Source organism: Schistosoma haematobium, chromosome 3 (assembly GCF_000699445.3).
Source record: "Schistosoma haematobium chromosome 3, whole genome shotgun sequence".
Classification (NCBI taxonomy): domain Eukaryota; kingdom Metazoa; phylum Platyhelminthes; class Trematoda; order Strigeidida; family Schistosomatidae; genus Schistosoma; species Schistosoma haematobium.
The window spans coordinates 35,012,140-35,030,596 of record NC_067198.1 but is presented as its reverse complement, the minus strand read 5'-3'; the positions used below and the strand labels follow the sequence as shown (position 1 = coordinate 35,030,596).

General features: G+C 34.1%; 1 protein-coding gene across 1 annotated transcript in view; it reads left to right on the top strand.

The window, feature by feature from the left end:
* MS3_00005624 (uncharacterized protein) overlaps positions 1-18,068 on the top strand; it is a 35,101-nt gene extending 17,033 nt beyond the window's left edge. Inside the window, exons 10-13 of the mRNA XM_012944582.3 lie at positions 2,472-2,749; positions 4,435-4,562; positions 8,527-8,719; positions 16,890-18,068. Of these exons, the coding sequence (XP_012800036.3) occupies positions 2,472-2,749; positions 4,435-4,562; positions 8,527-8,719; positions 16,890-17,534 (1,244 nt within the window). The 3' untranslated portion in view covers positions 17,535-18,068. The remainder of the gene's footprint in view (positions 1-2,471; positions 2,750-4,434; positions 4,563-8,526; positions 8,720-16,889) is intronic.
* The last annotated feature ends 389 nt before the right edge of the window (positions 18,069-18,457 follow it).

The following is an 18,457-nucleotide window of genomic DNA, read 5'->3' as shown; positions in this document are numbered from 1 at the left end:
GTTTTTCTCTATAGATGCATAAGCATTAATTTATTCAGATAGTTATGTAGTGAACTAGAACACAGGTGGGGACAACCAATCTATTATTTAATACGAAATCACAGAATATCTTCGTAAAATATGAGAATCACACATTAAATACTTCATTTGCAAATCTTCCGTCAACTGTCTTTCCCATTCTATATGATTCTTCCCATTCACAATTCCTTTCTATTTCCTTTTTTGTTTTGTTCAACTTGACCTTCTTATCCTTCTTCTGTCATGCATTTCACTTCTGATTAGTCTTACTACTTATGTTCGTCTAAATAAGCAGCATACACCACAAATATACCATATCTATTGAGAGTTTTTGACGAGTAATATCTTCCACGTAACTAGTTAGTTCATCTTCGCTTGAATATTGATTTTAATTCACAGAGAACTGACCATTGAACATGCGTATAACACAATCTCCAGTGATGATAAAAAAGTTATGGATATAGTTTATAATCATTATTGTTGCGTATAGTAATATCGTTGTGTTTTGTTTACCAAATATGACAATATTACCTCGAGCATACAGATTGAAATAGTTAATTCTGTCACGAAGTTGTATTTTAGATAATAACTCACACAAAAAAGATTGACTGTCAATTTGTTGAGTAATGTCAAGAATTACATCATAACAGTAGTTAATCACTTTTTCGATGTATATACTAAAAATAATGTAAGAATATACGCCAATTTACATTCATGATCAAGTGGATAGCGATGTTAAATGTGTAAATGGCAGATATATAACTTTGGATTGCTTGGAGTGTAATAACAAAGATCAGTTCAGCGAAGAGTTTTCTTTTCGGCGAATTCATTTTCAAAGCTGTACAATCGCAAATATATATACTTATTTTAATAGGATGATAATAATACTGATAATAAACTTCTGTCAGGCATGTTGATAGTGAGGTTAAATAAACAAAGTTATTAAAAAATTCTTTTAAAAACAAGGAAAGCTTAATAATCGTTTGATTGTTACTTGCTTAAGTATTCATCAAAAAATAGATAGGGAAATTATCATTGGGAAAGGATGGCTCAGTACGATAAGATAAAATGTTGGACTTGAGATTCAATGTAATTAGAATGATCGTGGAAACAAAATAAACCAGTTGGGGGTAGAGGATTTAAGGGGAAGATGGGAGGTGAAGCATATGACTGTAAAGGAAGAAGAGTATGAGAAAGAGAGAAAAAAGTTATAAGACATTAAGACCATGGTAGAAGAAAAGGTTGTACCAGTCTCTTATGTACACACAATTCTGGTTTTTCCAGATGTATGGTTGTTTCGGCAATGCAAAGAAGATGCAGTCTAGTTGTCTTTAGAAGACTTCTACTTACCTTGTAGGCGACTTTGGAAGCGGAGTCTATCTTGATTGAGTGACCCGTCTTCACAAGGTATCCGATTAAGTTTAATAATCGTCTAATAATCCGTTTACTAAAAAAATTCCAAAGACCCCTCGACAGTAAAGGAACTTAATGAGTTTCTGCGTTATTCTGTCAAACTTGCTGAAGTGTAATAGTTGAAAATTAATTAGGCAGTACGTTTTTTTCACATGAACTGTAATAATAAACGATATCAGTTTGGAACCATTAATTTTTAGTAAGTGGATATCCTATTGATTTATGAACAGTGTATCCAAGGTCATTTTCAGTACTGTTACAGAATAACTTTATTCATCCATATCTTGATGAGTTCTATGTAGAGATTATTGTTATTGTTATTATTATCGTAGTTTGTCATAAAATGTTTAAATTATCCATGATATCGTGTTGACAAGTGAATTCAACAAGTTGTTGTATTGTGAAATTCTATCTTGGATTAGTTTTTAATATAATTAATTCATATATTGACCTTATTTCCTTTTATCACATTTAATTACATATCATCGTAGAATAGCAATTTTCTTCATTTTGAAATTAATGTCTACTTTTAAACTATTCCATTAAATGTAATGGATTCTATTACATTCTACTCTCTTTTTCTATGTGTATGCAAATGAAGTTGAAACGAATATAGTCAGATATAGTGATAATACTGTTCATCTATAACGTAGTGAATAGTTTTCAATATTTTTTTTACCATAATCATGTTGGAACTTCCATGTAATCTCTTGTCACTGGTCAGAATATCTATCTAAAATAAATTATTCAGTTTATAAAAACAGACGAATAATGTAGGGTATTTATAGAATTTTTCTTGGTATATCCTTGAGTATCTATGTCATAACTCCTAATTCAATGGTACTCGAGTGGTTTTCAATTTCAAAAAAGGGTAATAGTTACTAAGAGAATCCATTTTTTTGATTGATTGGGAAACAGCTTTCGTTTTTCAAAATTTTTTAAAATTAGGATTCCTCTATAGCTTTTGTGTGTGTTATATTATTATTATTATTTTAGTTTGTTAAATAAACAATTCTATTTTTCTCACTATTCATTTATAGATCATACTATGAATTTGCATGCAATTAAAGTAGACATGTATCAAATATATCCAACATTGAATTTATTCTCACCTGGTTATCCATATCATGAGAGATTACATGATTTATTATCAGCTTTTATTACTTATCAACCTGAAATTGGTTATATACCAGGGATGTCATGGATAGCTGGTATGGCTTTGATAGTTTTTGATAATACATATGATGCATTTGTAACGTTTGCAAATATTTTAAATAGGTCATATCATCAAGCATTTTATAGTATGGATGAAGAGAAAGTAAGTTGAACTATTTTATTTCATTCATAATTTTGCGCACCCATTTTTCATTATCTTTGGAAACTAACTACCTTCATCCAATACGGTTGAACTCCATTGATCATGGCTTCTCGTTAGAACTCCGAGAATTACCTCTCGAAGCTAGTCACTAGTGAGGACATGATAAATATCAGTATAGAGTTGTGAAGATTGTTGATTTTTCATAGAGATCATGAACTAATCGATGTTAGACTAACATTGCAAACTTGGAAGCATTGCGTCATCACGGTTTTGTACATGTCACCCAAAACCAGGCTCTTATGGTCTCGTGCACTACTATGGAGTCCCATACTGAGACGAAACGGTCTTACAGTGTTTTCATGTTAACAATAAGGCTGACAATAGATCAATCACTTAGTAGTTACCAATATCATGTTGTGTAATTCTTAGTGTTAATTGAAACGAATCAACTTTATAATAGACCTTATTTGCAGGTGGGCAGTTGTAAGTTTTTTCATCACATATTAAGGAAATTTTAAACTTGTGACCGAGTTCTTTTTCTAATTTAGTAATTACTATAAGAAAGTTTGGCATTTTGGATTTGTTTTTGCGAATTAATTATATATGCTAACTACCCAGTAAACTCAAGTGCTTTTAATGATGTCTGGAAGATAATTACTAATAAATACCAATGGAGCTATCACTGTAGTTAATAATCTTGTCCTCGTATGTGAGAGGCAATTCAATTGGAACGCATATGTCAACTATATTGTACGATGTGTTGCAGCTAATCATGATTGAAAAACGTGCTTTTATATACATGTTGAGTGGTAACAAGTTGAAATAGTATCATTAAGAAACTTATTGAGAAATTATATATTTGTATTGGAGTTATTTACTGCGATCAGTGTTTCGTTTAGATTTGGACTAGTTTGGTTTGGTTTCTTGGTAAGTAAACTTTATAAAATTTCTCAATCGGGCAGTCGTGAACAATTTTAAGAATGACATATATATACATCGGTTTAAGTTGTTACATTTCATCAACATCGAGAGATAGATTTATCGGGGGAAATCCCAGAGTACTAGAGGTAGTGTTGGTGATAATACAGAAGATTAGGGATACAATATATGATTCAATAGAAATATATTTTAATAGTTAAGATCATAAATCAATTGGAGCTAGACCACCATGGAAAATCTGGAAGCACTGGACGGCCGTTTCGTCCTAGAATGGGACTCTTCAGTAGTGCGCATCTACGAAAAATATCGGTAGACTGAAACAGCTTTCAGGATAATTAAAAAATCTAGGATGTAGATGACCACAAAGAGTGAATATACCGGTGCTATTGCGAACTATTTTTAGTCAGATCGCCCAAGTCTCTAACCATTAGTTATGTTAATCACATATACTTCAACTCGGTAACCACCTAAAACATCAACAACACAGTACATTAGACTTAATGAACTGATGCCATGTCTTGACTTGGCCGCCCTTAGCTCTCTTTCAAACTATTCATGATCACGCATCAAGATAAATCTCATTAAACGTTGTACAATGTTCAGTGAGAAGATTTAATGAAATTTACTGTTTATAAGCACTTCTAAACAAAATCTATACCAATGTTCACTTTCTTCTATTCATTTGTTCTTTTTGTTAACAAAACCAAATAAACTAATTATTCTCTTATATAATTTCTTTTTTACAGTTTCTACTATATTTTAATGACTTTGATAAGTTGTTCTCTAGGTGTCTACCTCGACTTTATAAACATTTTAAAGAAGTTGGTTTCGAAACAACTATGTTTCTGTTCGATTGGTTCTTTACATTATTCAGGTAAATAAATTATACAACAATGATAAATATTATAGGCTGAAGTGAATTCAGTTTCATTTTATATATTCTTTCAAATATATTCAATAATTTTCATTCTCTTAAAAAGTGTCTTACATTCAATCAAGAAGCTTCAGAAAATTTAAAATTTTCTACTTAACGGGTTATTACAAATATACCATACTTATTATACACTCATTTTTACACTATTTTTTAATAGCTGAATTCATGAGTCAATTGAATCTAGACCACCATGGAAAACCTGGAAACACTGGGCGGTCGTTTCATTCTGGTATGGGATTCCTCAGCTGTGAGCATCCAAGATGACGCCCCGCGAAATTTGAACCCAGGACCTATCGGTCTCGCGCGCGAGGGCTTAACCACTAGACTACTGAGCTGGCACCCAAGGTGTTAATGTCTAACTTCAGCCAATCCACGAAATTGCACCACTGTTGGATGACGAGTCAGTAGTCTAGAGGTTAAGCGTTCACGATCGAGACCGATAGGTCCTGGTTTTGAATCTCGCGGGGCGACTATATGAGCAAATTCATTTACCTAGACGACTAGATTGATCCGGGATGGAATAATTTACTGAAGAGTATTAAATACTGATCAATTCATGATCTCAATTAGAACCTAATAATATCCACAACCCTGTACTGATAATATTGAAATAATAAGACTAGTTATAATAACTACAAATTAGAAATGAAATCTTGACTAAATAAATAATGGTATTATAGTTGTTAACTAAACGTTGGTAATAAAGTTGAAGAATGCATGTAAACGTCCTAGATTAAACTGACAAAATAAAATTTCAAATTTTTCGAGAAAAATGAAGAAAGAAGGGAGGAAGGTGTTGATAGCAATGAATCAGTCGTCATGACAAACATTTGCAGCTGAACTGAAAATTTTTGTATGCATAGATTAAGTCTGAGAAAACGAGTACAGCTGGTGCTTCTGTTTAGTTTAAACGTTTATCATTATTCTGTCTTTTCACCACTCTAAAGGCAGTACTAAGTCCTACTGAAGAACCTTTGTCCACCATATGTCTTCTTTTTGCAAGGCTGAATAATTTGGAGTCATCCGTTTTTAAATGCTTTGCTCTGTTTTTTATAGTTATTCTCTATGGAATCCTTTTTGTTTTTTCAACGTTCGTGGTACTGCAGGTATATGTAAATAGATAAATATAGATTGAGGTAACCAAGAAGGTTTTATTGTTATAGTTAAACTATTTTAATACGTTTTTGTTTCATATGTAATGACTAAGTTGGCAACAGTATATGTCAGTTTAAATGCACTGCACTGAACTAAGATCATCGCCTTTCAATGAAAGTTTGAGAAACATATTATTTTTGAGAGAAGTGGCTTGTTGTTCAACCTCATTTGCTGAATTGAATTGCTTATTTATAAACTTTATGGGATGAACATTGTCGAATAATTTCCAGTTAACTGTTGAATAAATCTTCTGAGCATGACATTTAAACGTAGAGCACATTAAATGATTATAATCTCATCTTTGAAGCGTGACTAACGTAAGGTAAGACATTGAGTGAGATGTCTCAGTGTCAGTATCAAATATATTCACTTCATATCTTTTAATTCTTGAACTTTAATATTATTTCGTAAGTTTCATTCCAGAGTTTACTTTTTCTCTTCAAATCACATTCCTCATATCTAATCCTTTTTATTGTCAGCGATGCTATTACTTCTACTATTTTTGTATTCTTATTGATAATTTCATCTTGTTGTGCGATAATTTGAGTTGATACACATTTATGGTGATGAAGAGTATTTTTAGCACAGAATAAGAGTTTTGAAGGTGTTTTTTCTCTCAGTTGGATAGTTTACTCGTAAAGTTTTTATTGTCTTCCTCGATAACACTATCAATACACACACTGCAACACGGAGTGACTAGAAATTTTCCATAATTGATTAGCCTCGTGTTGTGTTGACGTAGGTGAATTCTTCTGGTTGCTTTCTATAGACTTGTAGTCGTTCTATATCTAACCTTATCTCTAACCTTGAAGTCACTTATCCTTGTTCTTACTGGTTGACAGAGTAATTCAGTTGCGATATATCTATTGATTGATGCGTTACCAGAACTCTATGCTTCTAGAAGCATAGCATCAAAACAAACAGAAAAACTGCCACAAATCTACGAACGACAACCAACCAAATTCATCTAGGTCAATTTTGGAAAATTTATAATCATTCATTTCTTATTGAAGTATGTGTTAACGCTTTTGTCTAAAAAGACTATGAAAACTTCACGAATAAACCATTCAACACAGAGAAAAGAAAGAACATTCAAAATAAAAAGTTGTGCTAGTTTCTTACTTTGATTATAACTAGACAATTGGAAGTCGCTATTTTAAAATTAATATGTTTTCAGCAATACACATTATAGATAAAAAGTGTATAAAGAACTATGTATATACATACTTTTCATTTTTTTTAAAAAAGGAACAATGTCTGCTATTTGTAATCAATTAATTCATTTACTCTTCTTATTTACATTTGTTAATATGCTTACAAAATTTGTATATCAAATTACATAGATCTTGAAAATCTTACTAATTATTCCTTCAACAACATCATTATTAGATATTGTAAATTCTAATCATTCCTGAGTCCGCTTGAAGTGACCTTATTCTTCCACATTACAAATATCACATTTTCCACACTCACTAACATACACATAAGTAAGTTTCATACTGAATCATCTTGACCTAAATGAAATGATATAAACATGATCAGATCTATTTTAATGTTGATTATATTTATATTATTCCTCTTTACTCCGTTTGTACTATTTAAATTTGTATGGATTTAATTCGTCTATTTATTTATTCTCTGAAAGGATAAGATAGAATACATTCCCGTGCAATTGTAGTACATGAGTTATTCAATGTTCATTGTGTGTGAAGTTTCATGCATTTCCGGGCACTTTTCCGGTATTATACAGATAGTTTTAGAGAACTGAAATAAAGTCTCCAGTAAGAATCATACACTTATACTCAAAACTTACTTTTAATAAATGCTTGAAAACGCTAGACACTAAGTTTATATTGAGCATTTTTGAAAAATACTGTTCGATCTCATTCGCTTACACAAAACTTCATCAATTCGACTTTCTATCAACTGGACTTTACAAATATATATTTATATTATTAAAACCCATGTTTTCTTTCTTACTTATGCTCATTGAATTAGCCTTTTTTGTGTAATTATTGTATCACTGTACTGCTTCTATCATCGTTATTTCTTTCTACTCTCATTCATCTATTTATATTTATTTATTCTTTTATGTTATTATATTCACCTTCCTTTATCAATCTCTTCACAATTTGACTGTCTTATTGTGTGGTGCAAATTTGTTTTGGTGCCTTTGTTTACTAACGTTTACGTATTCAAATGAGTAAATAAACAAATTGTATCACGTAATAAGTAATTTAAGTAATCTATTAGTTGTTTTTCATCGCACGATACATTTTCTACAACAACATAAAAGAAATCACGCTGTTTAACCACAAATAATGTGGGTTTTTTCCCTTCCAAATATACCCCTACAGCATATGTATGCGTAGGTAAGCAAATGTTTAGAGTAGACCTCATATGAAAAAGTGTTCTAACCATATAATGCGTTTTACCGAATACTCATAATCCAAATATACCATTGTCAATCGATAAGAAGTCTTAGATAAATCCAGTGTAGAGTTGGTCTAGAGGGAGGACATTCGCTTGAGACTGAAAGTTCTGGGTTAGAGTCCTGCATACATGATCGTGGATTCACACTGCTGAGGAGCCCATAATAGGACGAAACGTCTGTACAGTGCTTCCATGTTTTTAATAGTGTTCTAACATTGATCGGTTCATGATCTCAATGAAATTATAATAATTGTTTATTATTGAGAATTTGATTTCTTTTTTTTCTAATTTATTCTTTATCAAATTATTCATCAAGTCGAATACTTCCATTAGAAACATGTATACGAATATGGGATTTATATTTTCTATATGAAGAATCTGCTTTGTTTTATGCAGCTTTGGCAATATTGAAATTTTGTGAAAAAGATTTACTGTCTAATAATTTCGATGACTTATCATCATATTTATCTAGTGCAACATTATTACAGTCACTGACACCAGACCTATTAGTAAGTAGTAGTAATAGTAGTAGCATTTATGGACTTTTAATTATTGTATAATTTACTTAAATAATACGATAATAGTTAATTTTGATTTATTTATTTTCATAAGAAAGTTTGATATTTCTTATCCATCATGTATTGTTTATGATTTATTGGCTAAACTTCAGTTTACTTTATTATAGATATTAATTAATCAAAATTGACCGTTAACTATAGTTTCGAGTCCTGTGAGCAGGATCATGCGTGCGCACTGCTGAAGAGCCTCACACTAGAACAAAACAGCCGTCAGGTGCTCTCAGGTTTGCCATGGTGGTCTTGCTTTGATTGACTCTTGAATTCAATTATTAAGTTATTATACTCTCCACAAAACCCCTTTCTGATAACATTGAGTAAATTTTTATAATTTGGAAAATCAACTATCATTATGTAAAATACTCACTGAAAAGAAGAGAATGTATGTAAACATTAAAATAAGGATAAAGAAAAATTTGTATAAATACTATTGAAACAATGTTACATAAATACAAAGTGTATTTGCATATTTATGCATCGGTTAAAAATTGCTAAGATATTTCAATCACTTTGAAACATTTAGTCCATTTGATAAATTTGAATAGTGCAATGATTTTCGTCCTCTTATTACACTATCCAAACTTGAATGACTGTTTAGAAAAACATATGATAATAGCTAAACTGAGAAATTGAATCAGTCGGAAGTGTTCTTTTAAAATGTTTAGTAATTTGAATAGTTTTGTGATGAAATGACATAGTTTTGGAATCTTCCGACTTTTGTCCACTAAATTTTAGGTTCAAATCCTGCTCCGTCGAATTCAGTTTAAAGAATTGAATGGTAAAATCCCCCTAATAAATTGAGTGTAGTTCATACTTAGTGCACCTGGTGACTGAGTTAGAGTGATTTTATGCAGTAACTCAGATTGTGATTATGTATGATGTAGATTAAAATTTATTGCTTTTGTATTTCCAAATGAATCTCTCTAAACTATCCGTAATGATCCAACCTAGTAACCAGATATGAAGTCAGTTATTTGGATTATATTTACTCATTTTAAAGATAATGATATAAGTCAACTGGTTAAAGTGAAAAAGATCTAGTGAGGGGTTCAAACCTGGTATCCTATAGCTTAAAGTTGAATTCATTAACTAGTAAAACCTTGCTCTACGATTTGCTCATTTTGTAACTGATTGATCACAATATAACTTTACATTACTATATTTGTTTATATCCCCTTTACTTCTCGTTAATAATGCTTTGACCTTTTTAGTGCATAAACATCCAGTTTATTATGCGTTGTCCAGTAATTTGACTCTCTTTTCTTATTTACTGTAAATGTATGTTAGTTAGGAATTTTAGGTGAAGAATATATCATGAAGTAGCGTCGTTTGCTGTTCGGGGATTCAACCATAATTTGTCTTATTTTAGATAGCCAATTTCTATCACTGTCGTGTAAATCATTTATATAACTCAAAGACGAGTTGTATAAATCTGTCCTTGGTAGTTGAGAAATATATTCATTACAAAGACTGACCTGTTGTAAGTTGCAACAAATAAAGGTAGATTTACTCAGTGTCCGCTCTTGTTGTATGACTGCCAGACTGTTTTTTTTTACTGAGTCAATCACTTAGAATAATGTATCAGATAAATGCTTTTTACTGTTCTCACAAATCTCTTTATGTCTAATCAGAAGATAGATAATATACTTAAGTAATCATATAAACACGATGCAAACTTGCCATATACGAACACTTCATGTGATTTATTATGTATTTTCCTCAGAATGCTTCCGTTAGCTATTACGAGTTTCTTCTCGTACCTCGTTTTTCCTCACTCAATTTATTCATTCAAATTTTACTAGTATCTTATCACATGTGTCTTTTAAAACATTGTTGACATTTGATAGGACCATTGAGTTAGTAATATTGAAGTCAAACTCTGAATACTAGGGAAGGTTATTCAATCGGTTGATTAGGTGGTGAACCTTCATCGACTGAGAGATTTACTACATACATTTAGCTACCGCCTGCCTCTACGAGCTTGTGTAATAGTAAGTGGTAGAGAAGCTAAGGACCGTCAAACCAAGCCGCGAAATCATTCCATAAAGCTAGTGACTGTTAGTCTATCTATGTTAGTAAATCCATACCCTTTGATAGAAATCTGAACAATAACCTTCTAAAAATATCTTAAACTTTGAATTCCGAGGATTTATTCTTTCTTCTGTGATCACATTCTTTAAATGTAATTCTTTTTACCATCACTAATAATACTACTTCTGCTACTATAATATTCATCTTAACAATTACATCTCACTGTGGAAATTTATATCAATACAAATTTGTACCAATTCTTTTTGTTGCTTTTGACTGACCGACTTTCATAATGCATTGATAGCGTTCTCCTGCACTACAACAACCTAGCGTTTAGTTCTCTTTAAACTAAACTATAATTTTTCTGCTTCTACTGTTAACATTATGTAAATGTTATGTCACAGACTAATTGAGTTGTTTAGTAATGATTGTTATAACCGAAGAAAACTGTATGAGCCAATGTTTGTTGCGCTTGATAAGAGTAGTGTGGCTGAGTAACAACTATTCACAAGTCTGAATTACTGACTCAGGAAAACTCTTAGTGAATGTTTATAAAAAGTTTACTTATTTAAGCACATAAACATTTGTACAAGGAGGCATCAAATATACATGCATCACACTTCATCATTAGATTTGTGTAAAGGACTGAAATATTGCCCAGGCGCCGAAACCGAAACAGGTGGTTTGCTACAGGAGCCACTCTCCGAGCTCTTGACCTAGAGGTTTAATCCAAAAGTTAGTGAAACAACGTTAAGAGATGCAGTCTCATGGTAACCAAGAACCAACAATGGGTCCATACGCCGTTTATTGCCTCAGAATCCTGGGGCCCATTTACACCATTGTTTTGGAATCAGGGTTTTCCAACTCCCCTTGGTAGATCCTCCGTGTCGACCGACCCGGTTAAAGCGCAGAATATTCCCTTTACTTCCTCTCAATTTCGTAAACATCGGTAATGCCGCTAGAAGGCAGTGAGGACTTCCCTGGCAGTGGCTGTGTACGGGTGGCTATGTGAGAGCATTTCGAATGGGAGAGCGGACCCTCCCTACCCCCAGTCGTATTATCAAAAGACGAAACAAAAAATCACTAGGAAGAAGTCGTTTTATATTTAAAATATATAACATTCATGTATGCAAAATATTTCACACAGTACAAACATGATTAGTTATCATTCAATTCATAAATGATAGCCAGTTGTGTGTTTTGTAGGTCATCATTATCAGCTTATGACCAATACATCTTTTTCAGACTTAATCCTTATTGCCTTATATACCAGCCATCCTTTTATGTGTTTGATTTGTATGGAGTTTGGTCAATATCGAAGATATGTAGGTTAATCATTTGGTGAACTATGTGCAGAAAGATTATTACGAAATTTGGTATTTACACCAGCACTTATCGATTTCATTGTAGCATGGAAATTTAATTTTTGATATTTGAATAAAGCCAGAACAACCACTGACACAGAGTATTGGGAACTTTTTTCACTACGGAGGTTCTCATCAACTTGTTTACGATCATATATTGAAATTTGACATACTATTGGATGATAAACATCGATGACTGCGAAATTTCAAATAATTATCAGTGCTATATATATTACTTACTTACTTACTTACGCCTGTTACTCCCAATGGAGCATAGGCCGCCGACCAACATTCTGCAACCCACTCTGTCCTGGGCCTTCTTTTCTAGTTCCATCCAATTCTTGTTCATTTTTCTCATGTCTATTTCCATTTCTCGGCGTAATGTGTTCTTTGGTCTTCCTCTTTTCCTTTGGTCTTGAGGATTCCATATGAGGGCTTGTCTTGTGACGCAGTTGGGTGCTTTCCTCAATGTGTGTCCTATCCACTTCCAGCGCTTCTTCCTCCGGTGGGATCTGGTTTGTTCTCTCCCACAGTACGTTGTTGCTAATAGTGTCCGGCCAACGGATCTGAAGTATTTTGCGTAGACAACTGTTAATAAACACCTGTATTTTCTGGATGATGGCTTTCGTAGTTGTCCAGGTTTCCGCTCCACAGAGTAGAACTGTTGTGACATTTGTATTGAAAATCCTGACATTGGTGTTGGTTGACAGTTGCTTTGAGTTCCAGATGTTCCTCAGTTGTAAATATGCTGCTCTTGCTTTGCCGATCCGCGCCTTCACATCTGCATCAGATCCACCCTGTTCATCAATGATGCTGCCCAAATATGTAAAGGTTTTTACATCTTCGAAATCTTCTCCGTCAATTGTGATTGGATTGGTGCATGCTGTGTTGTTTCGGAGAATCCTGCTTTTCCCTTTGTGTATATTGAGACCTACTGCTGCTGCCACACTGTTCGTCTTCTCCTGCATTTGTTGTTGCGTTTGGGATAGAAGGGCCAGATCATCTGCGAAGTCTAGATCGTCCAACTGCATCCTAGATGTCCATTGTATCCCGTGCTTCCCTTCAGATGTTGATGTCTTCATGATCCAGTCGATCACCAGGAGAAAGAGAAAGGGTGAGAGTAAGCAACCTTGCCTAACACCGGTCTTCAATTCGAACGACTTTGTCAACTGTCCTCCATGCACGATTTTGCAGTGTAATCCATCATATGAACTCTGTATGATATTGACTATCTTCTGAGGCACGCCGTAGTGTCGAAGAAGTTTCCATAGTGTTGTTCTGTCCACGCTATCAAATGCTTCTTCGTAGTCAATGAAGTTGATGTAGAGTGGTGAATTCTATTCAAGCGATTGTTCCACAGTCATCCGTAGAGTTGCGATTTGGTCTGTACACGATCTATCCTAACGGAATCCTGCCTGTTGGTCACGAAGTTGGGCGTCTACGCAGTCCTTCATCCTGTTTAACAATACTCTGTTGAAGACTTTCCCCGGTATTGAGAGAAGAGTGATGCCCCTGTAGTTATCACAGTTGCTGAGGTCGCCTTTCTTTGGTATTTTGATCAAAAGTCCTTTTTTCCAGTCTGTTGGTACTTGTTCCTCATCCCAAATCTTATTGAAGAGAATGTGGAGTATCCTTGCAGTTGCCACTACGTCTGCTTTTAGTGCCTCTGCTGGAATGTTGTCCGGTCCTGCTGCTTTGCCACTCTTGATTTGTCTGATGGCCTTGCTGATTTCTGCAATTGTTGGTGGGCCAACATTGATTGGGAGGTCCGTGGGTGCTGCTTCGATGTTGGGTGGGTTCAGTGGAGCTGGTCGATCCAAGTGTTCTTTGAAGTGTTCTACCCACCTGTTTTGTTGCTCTTCAATGTTGGTGATTACCTCGCCTTCCTTGCTTTTCATTGGTCGTTCTGGTTTGCGGCGATTTCCAGAGAGTTTCTTTGTCGTGTCATACAGTTGTCTCATGTTTCGTTCTCTTGCAGACTTTTCCGCCGTCATCGCTAAATCTTCCACATATTTACGTTTGTCGGTTCTGATGCTCCTCTTCACTTGTTTGTTTACTTCTGTGTATTCAGCTTGTGTCTTGGCTTTTTCTGCTCTTGTTCGACTGGTATTGATTGCTGCTTTCTTGTTCCTTCTTTCTTGAATCATATCCAGTGTATCAACAGTGATCCATTCCTTGTGATGGTGCTTCTCGTGACCCAGGACCTCATGACATGTTGAGGTGATTGCTTCTTTGATCCTCTTCCAGTTGCTCTCCACAGTAGTTCCTTCCCCATTGAGTAGATCATGAAAGGCCTGGAACTTGTTGCTGAGGACTATCTTGAATTTGTTGAGTTTGTTAGTATCGTGAAGAAAGGCCGTATTGAACTTTTGTGATATTGTCCGCCCCATTGTCCAGTGCTTCTTGAGTTTCAATTTCATCTTGGCGACCAGCAAGTGATGATCTGATGCTATATCAGCTCCTCTCTTGGTTCCCACGTCCTCTATAATCCTCCTGAACGTTTTGTTGATGCAAATATGGTCGATTTGGTTTAGCGTGGTGTTATCCGGTGAAGTCCATGTGGTTTTGTGTATGTGTTTATGTGGGAATATGGTGCCGCCTATGACCAGTTTATTGAAGGCACATAGGTTTGCAAATCTATCACCATTTTCGTCCCTTTCTCCCAGTCCGTGTCGTCTCATGATGTCTTCATATCTAGTGTTGTCCGTTACAACCTTGGCATTGAAATCTCCCATCAGAATGGTCAGGTCCTTTGTTGGGCACTTCTCGATGATTGACTGCAGCCTATTGTAGAATTGATCTTTAGCTTCTTCATTGTAGTCGTTGGTAGGCGCATAGCATTGGATGATGTTTATTGAAATGCCCTCTTTCTTTGTTTTGAAGGAGGCTTTGATGATCCTTGGTCCATGAGATTCCCATCCTATAAGTGCGTTTTGTGCTTGTTTGGACAGCATCAATGCAACTCCTTGTGTATGTGGAGCATTTTCTTCTTCATGGCCGGAGTATAACAGAAGCTCCCCTGAAGCTAGTCGTTGTTGTCCAACTTGCGTCCAATGTGTTTCACTGATCCCAAGCACCTCTAGGTTGTATCTCCTCATTTCTGCAGCAATTTGGAAGGCTCTCCCGGTGTCCCACATTGTCAGAAGGGGCATCGGCCTCGTAACTTCCGAAGGAATTCGGCTTTCATCATGAGGCGTCATAGTTCTTCTAAATGAAGACCTTCTGACTCCCAGGGCAGAGTTTAAAAGGTTTGAATAATTTTTTCTGGTTAGCGTTTTTTTAGCAAGTTAGTTTTCTACGGGATAGGGACGCTAACCCCATGCCCAACCCTCCTCCTTTATCCGGGCTTGGGACCGGTAGTAGCCCCCGGAGGGACTTCAGGCGGAGTTATATATATATATGAATAAGCATGAACATGGTTATTTAAAGATAGACATGGAAATCATAAAGAGGGGGGATATCGGTAATGATCTATAATTTGAAAATCGATAAGATATCTGCCCTAACGATGATAGGAGATTTAAGAAGTTTACATAATTTTTAAAATGTATGGTTAAGTGAAGTGGTATATGGATACAAATCTGGAAAACTTACAATATATAATGAGTGAATAAGCACCCCCAAGAAAATACATTCGTGATCAAAGTAAGGTGATTAGGTGAAAAGGGAATTAATAAGTAATGGTTCACCATAGGTACATCCTCAATATTTAAATTCTACGCAAAGACCTAGAAATTGCGTCCTCGATTCCGATTGGCTTGCTTCTAAAGTAAGCCTTTGTCGCAGTTCGTTTCACATAAGGTGACGAACCTTGTCGCTTGATAAGCAATCTTCTCTGCAGCATTTATTCTGAAGTTAATTAATCCTATATTTTCATCCCATTTTACTTTGACTGCCATGGTAAATTCCTAATTTCGATTAAATTGTCTCCAATTATTTCTATCGTTTGTAATTTTTTCCCAGTATTCACTTAGTCAGTTGTTCTTTCATCCACTTAAAAACTATCTTTTCACTTGAAATAATGTAAAATCTTCATCTCTTCTAAATAACTCAGCTGATCAAAAATAAGGCTGTTGGCTGATTTATATTCACCTTTAGGTAGTTATCGAGGTTATTATTCAGATATTCCTTTCGAGATCATCTACAAAGTCGGACGAATTGCTTCAGAAATGTTTATAGAATTAGAAAATCGTGTATAGCAATTTACTAATCCAACTCGGATATCACAGTTCTATATACATTTATGAATATATTCATTTTAATTGACCGCCAGCTAACGAAACCTGAGTATAATAAAGCATCTGCCTATAAGTATTTTGGATCTAGGTGCATAGATTGCCGGTCTATGATTTTTGGTCAATTAAAATATTCATTTATGCAATAATAATTACTTATGGTAATGAGAACTAGGTTTATGGTGAATTCAGTCTAATGTCCTTCAACTCACATCTGTTCATCTAAGTCGATTCAAGCTGAGGAGACGAGGGATATAAATGTTCAGTGAGTTTGACAACTAAATAATTACGTCCCTCATCCTCTTCTGTGTACTTTATCTTGTGGCTAAGTGGTAAATTAGTAATAGGAAGACCACTACATTCAGCTCGGTTACAATCCTTATTTTTTAAATTATTTGTTCTGGTACAAATACCTCAGTGCTTGGTAAGAAAATGTACTTTTGAATTCCATGTATTTCTGTTTCCTTTTTGTAGATTATTTCTATGTATTCGTTTCATCATTTAAAACGCTTCAACACTTCAAATATGAACAAGACACGCCAGGTTGCCAGTCGAGAGTCGTTATTTGCTATGAGTCAACTGCCGTTATCTTTTTCGAAGGATGACGTAACTCAGTCTACTTTTAGATTCTCATCTACCTACTCTATGCCACGATACTCCTTGCATTATATTCCAAAATCAGGCCCAATCGACCATTCGGTACGTAGTCCTCGCTCAATATCTGATGAGTCTGATGGTGCCTTGGATATTGATGATCAATACTTCAAGCCTAAATCAGGGAAAAATCCTTATACAAAGGTCTTCATAACACCGTGTAATAAACCAGGTCAAACAGTTGCTCATGGTATGAATGGTGATAGTAGTAATGTAAACGGTACTTTACGTAAAGTGAATAAATCAACAAAGAAAACTAATCGTTGTACAAATCCATGCTTCTTTCGTCATACACATTTACAGTCTTTTGAAGAAAGGTTGGAAGTTAACTCTCATAGAAAGTTACCACAATTTTATTCATCATACAGTTTAGACAATTCAACTACTTATCACATTCCAGCTCTTCGACAAAATATAAGGATTTCAAATATGATCAGTAGAACTTCAACCGAAATGATTCCATGAAAAGTATAATACGAATTACTTCTTTATGCATTTTTTGTGTACACTTACAACGATATAAAATACACTTACCATATACTAGCACTCTTTCCTAATGTTGTTTTGTCGTTATAATATGATCCAGAATACAAATTGGTTGGTTGAACAGTAAATATTTTAAAATGAATATATTGTTATGTCTTGCATAACATTTTATCAATGTTGATGGTGAGGTCAATATTTGGAATCAGTGATATTTATCTAAATTTCATGTTTGCAAATGATTTGTTTATTCCTTTATCGTCTATAATACTAGTTTGTAACTCTCATCATTATTAAACCATAATGTTAATTGTTTTTATCAATGAGATTTAATACGTAATTTCTTAAATTGTATTTTCTTATTAATCAAAAAATTCATTTTCATTCTTATTTTGTATATCCAATTTTAGATTAAAATGTTTACATTGTTTCACGCATACATAATTATTTCACTTATTACGATTTCTCAATTAATTGAAATGACTTTATTCCCATTTAATAGTAATTTAAATGTATATGATACTCAACAATGATTACTTTCAACATGTAGAAGTAACTAAACCTAATTGTATTCTAATGCATAGGGAAGTGCATGGTGCACAGATTACTATTTGAAGGGTATTCAAGGCTTCCTAGCCGTCAGATATGTAGATCTATTAAAATCCACACAAAAAAACAATGTGACTGTTTTGTGAACTTCATAATTTATCTGTAAGCTTTAGAGGTTTTTCGAAACTCTTATGATAAGTATACAGTTAGTTTACATGTGAATTCTCTATTGACCTTTCCTACTGTGCTTTTGGCATCCATTACTACTATGCGAACTTTTCTCTAAGTCCCTGACTAATTCCTTCCTGAATACGACTTTTTTCGAGTCAACGCCGAATAGACCTTTTAGTAAGGCA